Source organism: Carettochelys insculpta, chromosome 26 (assembly GCF_033958435.1).
Source record: "Carettochelys insculpta isolate YL-2023 chromosome 26, ASM3395843v1, whole genome shotgun sequence".
Lineage (NCBI taxonomy): Eukaryota > Metazoa > Chordata > Testudines > Carettochelyidae > Carettochelys > Carettochelys insculpta.
In genome coordinates this window covers 5,618,492-5,637,089 of record NC_134162.1, presented here as the reverse complement: position 1 = coordinate 5,637,089, position 18,598 = coordinate 5,618,492, and the positions used below count along the sequence as shown (strand labels likewise).

Here is an 18,598-nt window from a genome sequence, read left to right as displayed (position 1 = left end):
AGCGTTTTTGAAATAGTATGTGTCTTCACCCTCACCAGTCCATCATCAAGATCCTTCCAAATTTAATAATAATAAAACAGAAATTATTCTTTTTACCTTTCCAACATATAGGGGAAATAACTTCATTGGTTTATAGGGTAATGTATCCATGTGGGGGTGCACCTTATATTGTGAAAGACTAGCCAAAAGAAATGAATTTATGGGAGAGGACTTGGCAGATGACAAGACTGCATATTTTGCTGGGGGGGAAAGGGTGTTTCCAGTGTGGGGTGTGGCATGAAAGGAGCCATAGAGTTCACTGGGAGGGGCATGAAAATAATAAGGCTGGTGGCCTTATTAGCAGAACATGCAAGTAGGGGTGTAACAGGAGACAAGTCATACACATGAGGAGGTGCTAGGTAGAGCGTTGAAAGTGAGGCCAAGGAGTTTGAACTTGTTACAGAACTTGAATTTTAAGAAGTGGAGGTATTGTGTGATCCATTTTCTGTCTGGAAATAATTATTGTACAACAAAGCAATATTTATGGGTAATCTGATATTGTATTGTTTTTCCAAAACGGTACTAATTTAATATGATCAAACAGAGGTTGGGAAGAGGTGCTGAAATAAATGCCTTTTTATAGCTGTGTGCTGGACATGTGTTAATTGCCATACGTACAATGACTGAACTCATAAATGACTTTGGTTTTCGTAATACGTAAACAGGTCTGTCAAACATTTTGAGGGCAGTAGATTTCCTGCTTACACAATGGGGTTGTTGGTCCCTAAAACAACGATTAGTTATCTTCAAGACCAAAAAGAGGATACTGCTAAAGAGGCAGGGTCAGTAGAGAAGTTTGCTTGCATTGCAGCTAATAAGGAGAACACCCGAAGTCGTAACTAGACTTGTAAGAGACTGATAATCAGTTTTCCAGTTTCTAAACAAACTTGACTAGTAGTTTTGCCAGTTCCTTACATCAGTCCACTGAAAAAACCTAACCTTCTCTACACAGCAGTCCTCTGAATTTTGAAATCATTCTTAGAGGGTTTCAGTTGTGATTGAGTATCGGAGGGGTAGCCGTGTTAGTCTGAATCTGTAACAGCAACAAAGGGTCCTGTGGCACCTTATAGACTAACAGAAAAGTTTTGAGCATGAGCTTTCACTTAAACCAATCTAAGTGGTGAGAGAGAGAGCTGTGTTAGTCTAGTCTGTCAAAACAAAAAAGCAGTCATGTAGCACATTAAAGTCTAACAATTGATTAGGTGGTGTCCCATGAAAGCTCATCACCTCATAAATTATTTTGTTAATCTTTGAAGTGCTACATGATTGCTTTTTTTGTTTCAGTCTAAGTGGTGTGTTCTGGTATGTTAAGAGGTAGTGAAGCAATTTCCTGAATTGCATCCATGATAGTGGCTCACTGGCTGTGAAAGTTGGAAGTTTTTATGTAAGACAGAGGTATTTAATTCCTAAACTCATGTTTCTTCCTGAAATGTGGGATTCATAATTTCTACTTTTGTATCATGTTCTCTTCCTCAACAGTCTTTCAACTGTAATGTATAGTGTTTTAAGGGTGAGATAAATGTTGCTTTATGTAGTGTTTTAAAAACACTTTCTCAACGTGACAGATGTTGTGTAGCTCTGTTTTTATTTGTGAAAGCATTAGGCATTCATCTGCATTTGCCAAAAATTACTCAGCATACTGAAAATTTTTTAAAGACGCTGTCTTTAGGCCTTTGCTCAGGTGTGACACAAGTTAAAACTGTCATAATTTAGGGGTAGAGTATCACTGGAGTACAGATATTTCATGTTTTAATTTTCTGTCAAAAGTTATTGTACTCAACATCTCTGTTGGAATTCCTTCCTTCTCCTTCCAGCCCTACAACAGGAGTGACTAAGGTTGTACATTGTAGCCAGCCTTGTCTTTATGTACTCTTTGACAAGGTGGTGACGTGTCAGGATAGGGATATGTGTTCATCTGTTGCCCCACCACACTTAGAGAATCCCATCGCAGCAATTCCATCTGCTATCTCCTGCACACTTCCAAGAGTTGCTGCTGTTCTTCTGAGTAGGAGGGTATTGCTTGTCGTAGCTGCTTGAATCCCAGCAGCCCTCACTGTAGACTTATCCGCTCCAAACTGATTCCTGACTGACTGGTAGCAGTCTGGCATTGCGGATTTCCACAGGGCTATTGCCACTCACTCCTCAACAGTAAGAGTGGGCCTCATTCTGATGTTGCTGTGTTTCAGGATGTGGGGGAAGCAATTCACTAAGTTTAAGGTAAATGGCCTTAGGTATGCAAAAGTTTGGCAGCCACTGGTCATTGTCCCAAACCCATATAACTATGTGGTCCTGTCCATTTGTGCTTGTACCACAGGACCAGAATTGGTGTCCCCCTGCAACATTGGGAACCACTAGTGCCAGCATATGTCAATTTCTCCACTTGTTGTATTCTTGGCTTCTTCATAGTCTTCCTTGATTTGGTGGCTCCTAGGTAGGCTCTGTAGAAACTGCAGCATAATTGTGAGATGTTCACAATGCTTGCCATGGTAGTTTGCAGCTGAGCAGGGTACATGCTTGCCATGTTTTGGCATTTGTTCTGATAACCGGGGGAAAAGCTCACCAAAATCTAGTGTGCCATTGTTTTCAGGAAAGGGAGGAAGGATTTAAGAGGAGCTGCTGAGAGAGGGTTTTTTCTGTCTTGTACATTTTACAGGGCTGCCCCCACACCCAGCCTGCTGTGCAACAAGTGGGTTTGATTCCCTCCTCCCCAAAACGTGCATATCAGGCTGTGTGGACCCTGCTCCCAGATACTGGCATATCCAGTGTGGACTTTCCCTGCATAGGATTTAGGAGGAGACACCAATGCCAAGAATCTTTTATGTTCAGGCTTTACAATCCAGAGGAGTGCTCCCCCCCTACTCTCCCAGCCTGCCGTGCAGATGGCAGGCTTGACTCCTCCCTTTCACTGCTGGGCTGCGCGGACCCTGCTCCCGGACACAAGCATGTCCAGCACGGGCTTTCCCTGCTTTAAATGCCTTCTTTCCTGCACAGGAAAAAGAGAATGGGAAACTTTTTTTTTCCTGCCCTTTACGTTTTACAGGGCTTTGTTTCAACCCCCCACTCCTGTAGCCGTCAGGATCTTACCATGTCCACAATGAAATGGTCTAGAGCACTTATAACTTCTGTTCTGCTGACGTTGATTCCAAAGTGGCCTCAGAAGACAAAAGTTGCAGTGATTTGTCAAACAGATACCCATTGATTGCATTGTATCACATTTAAAAATTGTACCTAATTTTTACCTTGACTGTCTTCAACAGGCGGTGTGAATTGGGGAGACAGGCTTGCAGTAGTGCGCCGCAGGAATAGGTCAAAGCAGGACCTCATCCTGCAGCTGCTGCAAGAGGCACAGAGGGAGCGAGCCCAAGCCACTGCTGACAGAAAGTGGGCCAGCAGTGGCAGCAAAGCACGCTCTAGTGCAGGAACAAGTACTTGTCAGAGCTCCAGACAGTTGTCAAGGAGCAAACAGACATCCTGCAGTCCATGGTGGCACTGCAGAGGGCTGCCCACCACAATCTAAATGGACAAAGTAAAGTGTGGGTGACGTATCTTTCTTTAAAACTTTCTGGCTTACTACTCTTTTCCATAAAGAAACCTAACGGGAGAGAATAATGGAGAAAATTTTTTATCCTAAAAGCATTTCAAGTTCAGGGATCATATTGAAAGGAAATACTGAGGCCATAGGCAGTTGAAAAGGAACACGCACAACCACTTGACAGTTAAACTTTTTTGGACACTGTTTTCTTCAGGTCATTGCAGTTCACCCAATTATTTGTGTGAATTCACACTGGATATATAGCTTATATGTAATTGTTATGAACGGCAAGGTGGCCTAGTGAAGATAGAATTAGTCTTAAAGTTGTAGTTGGTTCCTGCCACACAGCATTCTTTTATATAACTGTGGTTATAGTTGTTTTCTGTTGTGAATAAGGAAAACCTAGCCAAGAATTCCAATCTGTTGCTTCCTTGGTGGGTAGGATTAAGGATACTGTGGGCAGCCTGTTGCATTCTGGTAGGTGAGAAGTATGGTGCAGTGACTGCAGTTGTGAGAATAGAATAATATGCAAAGGAGTCTCTTTTCCCAAGGCAAGAACAACTGTTTAACTGCATTGTATGCTACCTGTCACAGTTGAAGGAGATGGATCCTGCTAAAGAGAGTGACCAATTCACATCATTCTAGATTGCATTGTGATGACTAAGATTTTACTCTGGAGCTGTGAAGTATATTATAGTGTTTAGCCTTAGCAGGCATCCTCTCTGCTGGCACCCCTCCTTCTCCCAGCTGCTGGGGGGTGGGGGGGCAGACTTTTGCATCTGCTGGCAGGTGGCCCTGTGCTGCCAGAGGCTGCACAGCTGCCACTTGGCCCTGGCTGTGCTGCTGTGGGGTAGCCAGGTGGTCCCAGTCCCAGGCCACATTGCCATGGGGCAGCCAGACTCTCTGGTCCCAGAGGATCAGTGGTCTTGTTGGACCAAGGATGTTCCTAAAACCAGCACTCTCTGGTCTAGCAAGTGCAACCTGTAGTAAATTTTCAAACACATTTTGAAATACCCAATGTTAGTAATTCAACTACTGCAGTCTGAGGCTCCTGTGAGCTCTGATAGACTTTTTCCAGTTTTATTTCCATATCTTCTCCTTTGAGCTGTTTCAGTAGAATGTACTCTTACGTTAGCTGCACAGGTGAGGCTACTGGTGTGCAGAAAGGCATTTGATATCATGCAAGATAGCAAAAGCATGGAAGATAGTCATTGCTGTTTGGGGGAAAATGTTTGGCTACATGGTTGCTGAGTTTTTCGTAAGATTCATTTCAGCACTGGGAGTTGAAAGTGCACATGGGTTTTAATAGGGCTTTTTTTTTTTTCTTAAGTGAAAGTTAGCAAGCCATACTAATAACTATAGTGACTTCATTTTATAGAAATGTATGTTATGGTTTGGAAGAGGGTCATATTTAATATTTTTTCTGACTTGTGTACATGTCTTTAGATTTAGTACAGATACGTTTTTCTGCTGTTACTTGCTGTGGGATGTGGTTATGGACTTTCCATTACTGGCCTTGCTTCCCTCTTTGAATGTGTAAATATGAGCTTTCCCTTCCTTTTCATGATTATCAAGGGAAATAGCCTGTATAGATTTTATTGAGAAAGGAGAGGCAGGCTGCTTTGAATAAAAGTTCTTTGAAATGGACACATGACTCTTGGCTTTTCTTCCATTCTCTGCACACTTTCTCTGTTATTTTACTATTAAGTGTAACTTCATCAGTTTCACATTTTAATAGCATCCGCCTTCTCTTCTTTTTGACAAATCAGAAGAAGCTAGATTTAGACAACATCAAAAGGGGGAAGAAAATATAAGTGACATTTTAGTTGTTCATGGATAAATATCCACCTTTTGTTGCTGCTTGTGTTCTAAAATTCTCTGCTGGGGCTCTAGAATATTGTGCAGGGATAGAGGTTAGATGAAAAGCAATGTTCTATTACATCTAAGTAAAAATATTTGTGGTGACATTCAGGATGGATTTATTCAAATCAAAATGAATTAAAACAGCTGCTGGGGAAACCTTGACGGGAAATAATCAATTTTTAATATCATTTTGTATTTGTACCTTTTATCCTGTAATGAGAAGGTGATTCTCATTAGTTGGTAACCACTAAAATGTGTGTTTACAACTAAACATAGTCATTATGTACATTTGGTATTATTTTTCCTAATCAGAAAGCTGCATTAAATCTGGATAAATTTTTAAGCAATTATGTGTTTAATAGACTCGCAGACTGTTAATTCTTACTTGTTAGAGAATGGTAAATGATTTTTTTGAATTTTCAGATTAACCTTTTCATTCTTCATTCGTGTCAAACTCTGTTTAGGTAAAACCTGGGATCCATTTAAAATGCCCAAATCAGTTGTTTTTATTAGTTAAATAAAACTGCTTTAAATGTGCTGATACATAAGAATCTGTCACAACAGATTTTTCCATTTAAAATTGCTTTTTTAAAAAAGCAAACAGCCTGTGTAGTTAGTGAATCAAATTGATTTTATGTGTTCGCTGTATTCTTCAGGATATTGGAGATTGTAAGAAAGAAAACAAGTTCTTGTGCTTTTTGAGTTGTCAATCTATTTGGTAAGTTAGAGTGAGCTAGTAATTGAACTGAACTAGTTGAATAATCTTAATTTAAGTTTCCTAAAAGATTTCTCATTATGCTGTGAAATTTTCAGGGAAGCTAGCAGGGCACTTCCTTGTAAATTACTGGTTTTTACAAGGCCAGAGTCTCCTGCTTAAAAAAAGAATCAAAGTCTTTGAGTCTTTCTTCGAATATTGTTTTTGAGAGGGGTTGCCCCATTCCAATTCCAAAGTATGTTAAAATGTTTTATACAAATGTTTTTAGGGTATGCATCAGACTGCTTTCTTCAAATATGCTATACATACCTCTTCTACAAAACCCCTTTCCTGCCCTCCCACTTACTGATCCTGATGCAAAGAGTTCACCTTGCTGATTGGAAAATTAGCTTTTTAAAATGTGACCCAGGGTATTTAGTGGATTAATTTCAGTGGGAAGAACAAAAATGGGTTATTTCAGTCTCAATCCATGGTTAGTTGGTAACTTTTTTTTTTTTTTTAATTGTAGTTCTGCCTTTGACAGAAAAACTGGGCTGCGAGTGGCTGTGAAGAAACTATCCAGACCATTTCAGTCCATCATCCATGCAAAAAGGACCTACAGAGAACTACGACTACTTAAACATATGAAACATGAAAATGTAAGTTATAGGAGAAGCCCAGAGCCATGCAGTGTGTGGGGAAACTGAATATTCATAATTGTGAAAACCTTGATCAAATTCAGATGAGACAATGATCGGGAAATAGAACTTCCAGCATGACTACATTAAAAGTCTTGTGCTTCAGGAATTTTGGGTATTGAGTAAAATGTTTGGTTTTAGTACTGTGAGAACATGACAGGAGTGAGTCAGAAGAATGGGTACTTCTTTTGTATAAAATCAGTTAATTTCTGTCTCAAGTCTTTCTTGTTTTGCTGCTTTGCAGGGTGTTTAGTAGCTGTTGGGAATGGAGGTGCTGAGGGAGAAGGCAGTGGTGTAAATGCTCTTCAAAGTGACCAGATCTCCCCAGACAAATCTAATTACAATATAAGAACCTGCTTGTTATACAGATGACTGTGGCATACTTGTGTTTGATAAGTCTCAGAGGGGTAGCTGTGCTTAGTTTGTATCCGCAAAATCAACAATAAGTCCTGTGGCACCTTAGACTAACTGATATTTTGGAGTATAAGCTTTCGTGGGCAAAGACCTGCTTAGTCAGGTGTGATGATAATTGATTTTGGGTGCTATGCGTGTTTTACTGGGTTTATAGAAGATCCTTAATAGTAAGAATTTGATCTAGATTTCAGTAACTCAGTGGAAGTGTTAGAAGGATATTTTGAGGGAACTAACCTTCAGACTTGCAATGTAACTATTTCCCAGTAAAGCCTCATCTTGATGCACAGTGTGTTACAGTAGTACACAGGTATTAAGATGAGTCTAATTAGTGCTTTGCCTGTTCCACTTTTTGAGTTTTGTGCTTTTAATGCATGTTATTGTGGTGTTCTGGGAGGCTTGATTTCCTCCTCCTACTGTGAGGTCAGTCTTTGCGTGTGTGGTAAGATAAATGTCACTTGACTTTCCTGCTGATGTTCCTCTTCTAGTCTGGGTTTCAACACAGCTACTGAACTGTGGTGGCTCCAATCGCTCATTTTAGCATTAGTTGCTACTACCCTTGCAAAGATGGATGCTGGCTAAGTATCTTGTGACATGCTGACTTATCTTCCATGATGCTGGGACTCTCCAAGTATGTTCCACTGGGTAGATTTTATTGTGTGTTTTCTGCCTCTTCAACTGTTGCATTCTTCACTGATGCAGATTGTCCTTGGCCTTGACTTCAGTATTTGTATTATACCAGATGTCAATCAAGGCTCATTGCCTCCTTGCGTTAGGCACTGTAGGAACCATTTACTAAAGTTTTGCTCTTGTTTCAGAGAGTTCACATGCTAGATTAGGGGAGGAAAGCTTAATATTTGGACTGTAGCATAGGGGGACCTTTGTCCCACATTTTCTTATTTGGTACTTGGGCCATGAGACTGTAAGGGAATGCAAACACTGTCTTTCATGTGCACTGCACTTCACTCCCTTTCCTGCATCTTCAAATCCCTTCAATGGTTTTCCATTGCCTCTAGATCAGGTTCAGGCTCTGCAGAACTCCACCTCATATGATTTTCTTTCTAATCTCTTTCTCCTCTCAAGTCTTCCTCTTTTCCTGTGCTTTGGTCATGCCTTCTGTTTTACTGCTTCTTCTATCCTCCTCCCACTTTTATCCCTGTGCTTCTTGTCACGCTGTCCCTTCTGCACAGAATTTCTCTTCATACCACTGTGCCAAACATCTACCCCTCTTTTGGATCCCTTCTTAGAACACTGTGCATCTTAATAGTTCTATCGTGTATCTGTTACGAAAAGAAAATTATTTGCACCAATATGTAATAATTGCTCTATCATGTTCATTGGTGCTCTGTTTTTTATACACTATGTGTGCAGAATTTCATGCTGCTTTTGACAGAGATGTTGTCTTAGGCCAGATATACATTACACTCCTTAGTACAACTACATTGCTCAAGGGTGTGAAAAATCTACACCCCGAGTGACATAGTTAACCAACCATAACTCCTTATGCAGACAGTGCTGTGTTGGCATGAGAGTGTCTCCTGCTGACATGGCTATTGCCTTTTGCAGAGGTGGAGTTCTTAAGATGATGGGAGAGCTCTCAGCTGTCAGTTTAGAGTCTTAACCAGAAATGGCACAGCCATGACAATGCAAGTTTGTAGTGCATCTCTGCCCATGTTAAGTTGTGCATCAAGTGTGTTGACGATCAGTAAATGTATTTGATTCCAAAAGTAATGTGCCTTTTCAAAGAAAATAAGTCGTATTTCTACCTTCTCCAATTTCTTGTGATATGCACGAAGCCTGAAATTTGATTCTCAGGAGGATGAATCAGGTAATATCACAGGTTTCTTGCAACCCTAATAACCTTTGAAAAATAATCTCTGTCTGTCATGTAACTTCAGTGCACAGAGTCCAGCAAGTCTTAGCAAATGGGAAAGTTTAAATGTAAACAATGATCCCAATCTGTGAACTTGAAATGCTGGTTGTCTTGATACTGCAGAAGTGAGAGGGGTTGTTTTATTTTCTCATCATTTTACCCATGAATTCCTCTAAGGAATACAGAAAACAAATACAATTCTGACTTGATCAGAATACATCCTTGGCATCCTGCAAGTAACTTCTACATTGCCCTAGTAAAAGGTCTTGTTTAGGGTGAATAATTCTCATTCACTGCAGCATTAAGGCATTAGTGCTGTATGCTATTTTGAGGCACCAGAATCACATGACTCAACAGTTTGACAGCTGTACAAAGAGATGGAGACTGCTAAGAGGGAGAATAATAACTTATGAGCTTTAGGTTGACAGGAAGAAAATTCCTAAAATTTTGGCAGTGAGCTGAGTCCAACTCACTTCCAGCGTTCCTAACTAGTGAAAAAGTAACATCCCCAAACAACTTAATTCATGAATTCTCTGGGGCATTTTGATTGGAATTCCTCATGTTGTTTTTCATTCCAATGTGTGTAGTTGGCGACCAGCCACCTCAGTCAGCTGTGCTGTAGCCAAAGGCTCTGACACTTCAGCAGTCTTCTTGATAGTGTTAGTGTTGCTAAACGTAAGTGGAATTTCCAGAACGCTTGCCTATTAAGAAGAACATTCCCCAATAGTACCTGTTTCATGCTATCATGAGGGTAGAGCTCTGGTGTTGATGGTATTGCCCTAGTTGACACACATCTATCAAATTGCTCTTGAAACTTTTTGGAATGCTTTTTGTTCCCAAAACTACTATGAAAATTCTTCTTTATTTAACTAGTTCTAGGCAGCAGTTGCACATTAGGATGAGTGGATAGGAGTAAGTGGAAATTAGAGGAGTGATTTTATTACAGATTGTCTGAGTGGCAGCTGGGTTACGCTGCTTCATCACACGTGATAAGCAGTCCTGTAGCACCTTAAAGACTCTCAAATAACAAATCACTAATTGCGTTTCTCATCATGTGCCGTTGCTTTTGCTCTTCCCAATTCTCTTGTTTCATTTCAGTCTTCATCTACATTTTCAGTGTCTCATTCTAACCGCTGTGCCTACAATAATCTTCCTGATTTTATCTGTCATGTACAGTCTTCTGCCTATAAATCTCTTGAAATACATCTTTTCAAGAAAATCCTCCTTCCGTATCAGTAATCACCATATCATTGTTCCTCTGAACTTTTGTCCTGTCTTGCCTCAGGGTCGTAAATTCTTTCACGTAGGAAACAAATGTTGTATGTTTGTAAAGCATATCAAATTTCTAGTGCTATATGGATATATTTGAATTCTTAGCAAATCCATCAGGTACTCCACAGTGCTATAATTCTGAGAGTATGTTTCATTCTTCATGCATAAAAGCAGTTAAAGTATAACATGGAACTGAACTTTAAATGCTGAAACCGAAGTGTTTCATAATATTAGAAATGGGTATTTTGATAATTGTCTCATGTAGCTTAATCTATGAAATATTTTACATATTCAAAATAAATATACAAAAAAAGAACCATCCTTTATATGCGGATAGTGAATAAAATAATTAGGCATTATAATAAACCATAATTTAACAAATAGTTAACAAGGGTAATTAAAACACAGACAGGTATGGACTCTTGATATATTTGATGTATAGTTTTTCAACAGTACCTCTTTGGTCTTTTGGATCAATATGCCTACGTCTACACACGCCCCAAACTTCGAAATGGCCACGCAAATGGCCATTTTGAAGTTTACTAATGAAGCTCTGAAATGCATATTCAGCGCTTCATTAGCATGCGGGCGGCCGCGGCACTTCGAAATTGACGCGCCTCGCCGCCGCGCGTCTCGTCCAGACGGGGCTCCTTTTCGAAAGGACTCTGCCTACTTCGGAGTCCCCTTATTCCCATCAGATCATGGGAATAAGGGGACTTCGAAGTAGGAGGCGTCCTTTCGAAAAGGAGCCCCGTCTGGACGAGACGCGCGGCGACGAGGCGCGTCAATTTCGAAGTGCCGCGGCCGACCGCATGCTAATGAAGCGCTGAATATGCATTTCAGAGCTTCATTAGTAAACTTCAAAATGGCCATTTGCGTGGCCATTTCGAAGTTTGGGGCATGTGTAGATACGGCCTATAATGTTAGAATTTTTTCCACCAATATCTTAACTTAATTTAGGAGGAAAACCTAATTACCTCTCAATCCAGTTAACTCTGTTTTTAAAACTTCAGTTGTGTGCTTTCTCAACAGTGCTGTCTTCAAAAGCATTTTGTTTTATAACTAGACTTTCAGTTGTCCACTGCTTTCTCTTCCTCCTCGTTAAAGGTTGTCCAGTATTTCGTGTACATTTTAAACTTGCTCGATACTTTCAAAAGATGAGCCTGGGAGCTTAAATTTATAACTTTATTGAGTCCACTACTTTTAGTGGATTGTAAAGACTCTCTAGATTTTATGGCTTATTACAAAAATCTGTTATCCACTAACAGCCCTCTCCCTCACCTCCTCCTTTACCTTCCTTCTTTCCTCACTGTGGTTTGGAGAAATTTTTAAATGCCAGCTTCACCTTGAATAGTCCCTTGCGATATGTGTCAACTACTTATGCTAAAAATCTGCTCCACCTTGTATTTAGCTGACATGCTGAGTAGCCTTCCTAGATCTGAGAGGTAGCCGAGTTAGTCTGTATTTTCAAAAACAACAAGGAGTCCTGTGGCACCTTTTTATAGACTAACTGATATTTTGGAGCATAAGCTTTCGTGGGCAAAGACCCGCTTTATCAGACGCATCTGACGAAGTGGGTCTTTGCCCACTAAAGCTTATGCTCCAAAATATCAGTTAGTCTGTAAGGTGCCACAGGACTTCTTGTTGTTCTTCCTAGATCTGAAGAAGAGCTTTGTGCAAGCTTGAAAAATTCTCTCACCAACAAAAGTTAGTCCAATAAAGTGTATCCTGGGATCAGCCTGTCTACAACCACGGATATAGCCAGGGTTGAAAGTAACTTAAATTTCTTACCAGAATAATTGGATTGCAACTCCCCTTCCCACTGCCACCCTTAATTTCACAGATCCCTTTGCATGACTTGCCTACACTGCCACTTACAGTGCTGAAACTTTTTTTGCTGAGGGGTGTGAAAAACACCCACCCGAGTGATTCGAGTTTCAGCGCAGTGTAGGCAGTGCTCACAGCACTAGAACCTGTTCACCTTGCAGAGATGGTTTTATTACAGCACGGAGATGGCTGTCCCCGGTGCTTTAGTGTTGGCCATATAGTGAAAAATTTATATGGCAAATTGATATAGTCACGTAACGCAATTCAGACTTGAAAGTAAGCCCGCAGGGCCAGTACAGCATCCTGGTAAGAGAGCGGTCGAAGTAGCTTTAAGGCGGGGGGGGGAGAGAGAGAGAGAATTTATATATTATTATTTATATATATATATTATAAATAAATACACACACACACACACGTACATACGTACTTAAAGCTACTTCGACCGCTTTCTTACCTGAATGCTGTACTGGCCCTGCAGGCTTACTTTCACCTCTGAATTGCATTAAGTGACTATATCAATGTGTCGTATCAATTTTTCACCTTTCCTATTTGATTCTTTGAATGGATAGTTGGGGTAGAAATGGCAAATATATATATTTAAAACTTTTAGATCTAACCCACCCCACCGCAAGAACATAACCTTTGTTCAGGATCATGAAAATTAATTTCTTCTCTCTTCCCCTGGCCTCTTGATGTAGAAGAAAATAATCAATTGGAGTGAATCCTTTCTACTCCAGTACGGGTACTAATCACACTTACTAAGTAGATCAGATTGTACTATATTTTAGCTTTCTCATTTTTTTCCTTTTATAGGTGATTGGTCTGTTGGATGTGTTCACACCTGCTAAGTCGCTGGAAGAATTCAATGATGTGTAGGTAACATCTTTGAAGACTGCAGTCCCCAAAGTGTTTATAGAAATGTAGGGCTGGAATGAACCTTGAGAAGTCTAATCCAGCCTCTAAACTATGACCAAGCCATCCCTGACAGGTATTTTGTCTAACTTGTTGAGAAGAATCTTCAGTTATGAAGATTCCACAGCCTCCCTTTGAAATATATTCCAGAGCTTGATTGTCCTTATAGTTAGCAGTCTTTTCCTAGTATCTAACCTAAACCTCCCTTGCTGCAGATTAAGCCCACTACTAGATGTCCTACCTTCAGAGAACTTGGAGAACAATTGATCACAGTTGTTTTTATAACAGCCCTTAACATATTTGAAGACTGTTATATCTTCCTTTACTTCTCTTTTGTCTTTCTCCTGCTGGGTCACCTCCTTCCCCTGTAAGCACACAAGCTACAATGGTAGCAGCACTAGCCACCCTTGGTACGTTGGCTGAAATGAGGAAGGTTTATGATGCTTGTAGTTAAATTTTGTTTTAGAATTGCAAGCGTTTTCTATCCCTGTTTTCTTTTTAATTACCTCATTCTTCTTCTTGTCAGTGTAGGATTATTCAATTTTGGTAGCACCTTGTCTATCTAGTTTTAAACCTCGGAAGTAAGGGGAGTTCTATTATACCCCATGTGCGATTATTTCAAGACCTAATAATTTTCTTTGTCCAGAAACTCACATTTCTAATTATATGTCCATGTTATGCCATGTGCACCTCTTTCCTTTTTTATATATATATCCTTAAAGTACTAGTAGGTGTCGTTTGTGTTCCTCCCGTTACCATTTGCTCTTTGCTGAGCCAACCAATAAATATTTAGGGTTCCCTTTAGTGCTTTTTGAAGATCCCCATTAGTCTTGTCAATGATGTTGCATAATCATACATTTTAAATGACAAAAAAAAAAAAAAAAGCAGGAAAGAGGCAATGAGTTTGAGTTATTTGAAGCCACAGTCTATATAGTGGGGTGTCCTGGTCATTTTCCTTTGTGCTACTCAGGCAATGCCGTTAGGACCTGGCTTGGTGGGTACAAGTGCTTTGCAAAAGATTGACTGGGCTGGAAAATTAGCATTACCCTATCTGGAATGAGGCTGTGTGTGCCAAGCCATTCATAAATTTTTAGAACTGATCCAGTAGATGTTTCTGATGTTGGACTAAAGCTGAAACCATGTAACTCTGACAAACAGTGTGTTTGTGCCTATAGCTTGAATTTGAGCTGGAAAGGGAATATAAAGCAGTCTTTTTGGGTTACTTTATTGACTCCAAACTGTTGTTGTTCATCACCAAATTCTTTCCCCTTATGAGGGAACAGGTTTATATTTCTGAAATCATGATGTGCCTGGGAATGGCTTGTAACAGGATACAGCTGTGAGATGCTGCAAGGGGTTGACAAGGCATTGTCCTGAATTGTATAAATACAATCTTTGATCCTGACAGATGGAGGGTGAGACAAAAGGGAAGTGGATAAATTGATCTCGCACCCTGTAAGTTGTTCTTGGATCCCTCACAAGTGTGATTCTGCAGCACAAGGGATGAGAGAGGAAATGTTCTGTTAATGCAAACTTGTGGCATTACTCTAACTATTGTAAGAGCATTTCACATGAGACATCAGTTTGCTTTCAGCTTGTCCATTGGCATATGAGGGATGGTTTTCTAGGAACAGTGACCTCTTTACTGGCTTTCAGATATACCCCTCTTGTCAAATGGTACTATCTTCAAAGGCATATCTTAAAACAGCTCTCTACTGTTGAGGAACAGGAAGGATGGTCTAATAGCCTATTCCATATTAAGAAAAGCTTCATTCAAGCCCTATGTGTGCTAGTTTTCTTAGAAGTTTTCTTATGGGGGGAAAAAGGAGGAATTTCCTGATGGCTCTCCCTCTCCTACCTTTTTCCTTTTGTTTCTAGGTATCTGGTGACCCACCTCATGGGGGCTGATTTGAACAACATTGTGAAATGTCAGAAACTCACAGATGACCATGTGCAGTTTCTTATATACCAAATTCTTCGGGGTCTGAAGGTACATGCGCTAGTCCTATGAATGTACTGTACACTCAGGTTGGAGAGATGAAAATTCCTGAAGTGTGCAATCTCCCTTAGAGGTTAACATGAATGCATTCACTTTCTTAGGGCAGCAGAAGGTTACCCTAGATGTACTTTCCCCTGTTAACTTAATGATTCGGTATTGTTATAGAGCTTCAAGAAACTCAAAACATGAATATGTTTTTGCTTGGGGTATAATGATGGGCTGAATCTGTAAGGTTATGAATAAGAGCAGTTCCATGCACTGCCATATTGGATGCTTTATCCCTTCCGTTTTATATCATTGTTGTACAGGTTGATCCCTCTCTCATCTGGCACTCTTGGGACCTGACCAGTGCCGGTTGAGAGATCTTACCAGATGATGAGAGGTCAATATTTTCTAGCACATTACCAGCACTTCTGCTTTTTACTGGGCTCTTAGAAGATATTTAGGGGTAAATTACTGTAAACAAACTTTTTGGGACCATGGAAACTTGGCCACATCCATGATAAGTGGTCCTCCGGCTAACTAAAATCATGCCAGGTTACAGCATTTGCCAGACAAGAGAGTTTGGATTAGAGAGCTTCAACATATAGTTTAATTGTTGGTAATTGTGAAATCTTGAAAAGTTTGAAACACCCTTGTGCACGTGACCCATGGAAGGTCTATGCACCACTTGAGTCCCACTTTAAGTGAATTATTTGTGGGTTTGGGTGGGTGATATAGGCATTGGTAATAAGGACACAGAAGATGTTTATTATACTGTTCTGTAAAATATCTGTCATCTTGTGTTACAGTACATCCATTCGGCTGACATAATACATAGAGTGAGTATTGGTACTAAAGTCATTGTTTAAAATGTATTGAAATCATTATCTTTAATAGGTATACCAAAGAGTCTTTTATCACAGCAGCTGTAGAACTGTTGAAAGCTACTGGGGAATATTGAAGGAAATAGTTTAGTAGCTATGGATGAAAAATGGATGTTTAAAATTCCTGGGTTCTGTTCCCAGCTCTGCTTTGACTTGCTGTCTCTTTGAGTAAATTGCATTATCCTGTCTTCGTTACTTTAATGGAGGTATTGAGGCTTAGACTTCTGTGAGATAATCTTGAAAAGAACTGGCTGCTGCTTCTACAGCAGGCATATGAGAACAGCAGAAAACTCAATGAAAATTGGCTCAGAAATGAGACTTCCTCCCCCACATTCCTAAAAAGTTGCATTCCTGTTTACATGCTTGTTAATGCCAAATGCAGACAATGCGTGAACTCAGCTGTGGTTGCAGCTAATACATTATTATGCAAGACTGCTAATATCGGCTTTTTTTTTTTTCCCCTTTTTAGGACTTAAAACCTAGTAACCTAGCTGTAAATGAAGACTGTGAGCTGAAGGTAATCTGAGGATAGTGTGTAGTTCGACTTGTGGTTTGATTAGTCACTTAAGCAAATTGTCGTCGTCTTAATAGCTCAGCTGAATATGCTTGGAATACATGTCCGGCCTCACCTGTTAACGTTTCTAGGGGATTGAAAGGATGTTTGTGCTAAACTCCAATTTAAATGTTTACATATTGAGTGAATTCAGTGCTCATAAGAGTAAAGGCTAACAACTTTGGCTTGGAATTGAACATAGTACAGTTAGAAGCAAGTGCATGCACAACTCTGCCTTAGTGGTGATACCTGAGGCCTGTTCTGTTCTTGTCAAGTGCCTTAATTTGTGTCCCATAATCAACTCTTTCTATTGTTCCATTCAGTTCTTTCTTCATCCAGTTTTAAATTTGCCTGACTTGTTCTAAAGAGTTTGGATTGTGGGGTGTTTGGTTTTTTTTTTTTTTTTTGGTTTTTTTTTTGCAACAATATGCATCTCTTTGCAGATTCTGGATTTTGGTTTGGCCCGGCACACGGATGATGAGATGACTGGGTATGTGGCTACCAGGTGGTACAGGGCTCCTGAGATCATGCTGAACTGGATGCATTACAACCAGACAGGTACATTAGCAGAGAGGTTCTCAAGCGTTTTTGTAATTTAGCTCTCCTCTCGACAGCTATTGTCTTATGGACAACTTTCCTTCACTTTGTAAGTATGCAACTAGGGCAACTGTATTGGAGTAAAGCTGAATGGAAAGAGGCAACACTAAATGGCCAGCCAGCTGTTGTTAAGCCACAGTTTGAGTGTCATTACATTTGCATTCATAGGATTTCATTTATATAAATCATTTAAAATTCCTGGGGTTTATAATGAGTAAAATGTCCATCCTCAGACATTCCTATAATTTTGCAAGGTCACGACCTCCTGTAGAGGTAGATATGAAATCTGCTCCTTTGATTTCATACCTTTTATTTATTTTTCTGTTCTCCTGTCACTGTCTCCTCTTTATTTGTGTGTACATCCCCTGGGTGTTTTTTTGGCCTTCCTTTTCCATCTGTTTCCATTTGGGTGTGACAGGTGTAAGACCAGGCCCCCTTGCAGCTGTGCAAATCCATCCCACAGACATCTGCCTGCCTTGAACAGGCTTTCGCCTTCTTCTTCTGTAGACTTTGATTGATGGGCATTGTGCCCAGTTGGGGAAACTTTCATGTAATTTGGTATTAGGTTTGCTTCATGAAGAGTCAGCTGAGGGTGGCAGAATGTAGTTGGCTGGCCAGGGACATGGTATAAGTTGTTTTTAACACCAAAGGATTGAATTATTTGTACTTACCGATCAAGGTAATTCAGTTGAGGTTTTATTTTTTCATACAGTACATTTATATTAATGTTTGTTTGTTTGTTTTGTTCAGTTGATATTTGGTCAGTGGGGTGCATTATGGCCGAGCTGTTGACTGGAAGAACATTGTTTCCTGGTACAGACCGTATCCTTTAAAAACTTTGTCTTTTTTTTTTAAAAAAAAAAAAACGTAAATTAGAGCACTTCTCTGTTATACATTTCCCAAGGGAATAAAATTTTCAGTGAATGACTTCTTGTGCTCCAGACATGGTTGTGTTTGTCCCACATGAGAAATCATTACTGTGCAAAAGGAGACAGAACTCTTCACTGGTAGCTGCAATCCCTAGAGTATTCACTTGTTTCAGTTATTGGGCATCCCTTGCTTGTTGGTCTGGCTAAATTATTGGCTTCTGGGTTTAGTTATGGGCACAAAATGCCCATATCCCCATTGCACCCTTCTTCTGCTTATTGCAGGTTCCTGACAAGTATAAAACATCCTTTATATCTCACTAAGCTAACCTGCCCTCTGTGTTTAAACAGGCTCCTATTAAAATCCGTGAGTCTCCTGTTTCTTCAAGTCAGGGATCTCTTGCCAGTTTGTTCCAAAATATCCAACTACCTTGTCAGATGTTTATTTATTTTAATCAGATGGGTTCCACTCCCCCTTTTAGTATATGCTGGTGCTGATGTGAGGACTCAGGCTCTGGCAAAACTTGTTTCATGGTGATTTTGGTAGCACCAAAGTGGCCTGGATGAGATCTTTAGGAAAACCTACAAGAAGGGTA

General features: G+C 40.1%; 1 protein-coding gene across 2 annotated transcripts in view; it reads left to right on the top strand.

Annotated features, from left to right (window-relative positions):
* Positions 1-18,598, top strand: part of MAPK14 (mitogen-activated protein kinase 14) — a 40,028-nt gene that overhangs the window by 3,810 nt on the left and 17,620 nt on the right. For both annotated transcript variants that reach the window (XM_074977730.1, XM_074977729.1), the window contains exons 2-8: positions 6,658-6,787; positions 13,023-13,081; positions 15,000-15,111; positions 15,912-15,941; positions 16,456-16,503; positions 16,983-17,097; positions 17,887-17,958. In XM_074977730.1, coding sequence (XP_074833831.1) covers positions 6,658-6,787; positions 13,023-13,081; positions 15,000-15,111; positions 15,912-15,941; positions 16,456-16,503; positions 16,983-17,097; positions 17,887-17,958 — 566 coding nt within the window. The remainder of the gene's footprint in view (positions 1-6,657; positions 6,788-13,022; positions 13,082-14,999; positions 15,112-15,911; positions 15,942-16,455; positions 16,504-16,982; positions 17,098-17,886; positions 17,959-18,598) is intronic.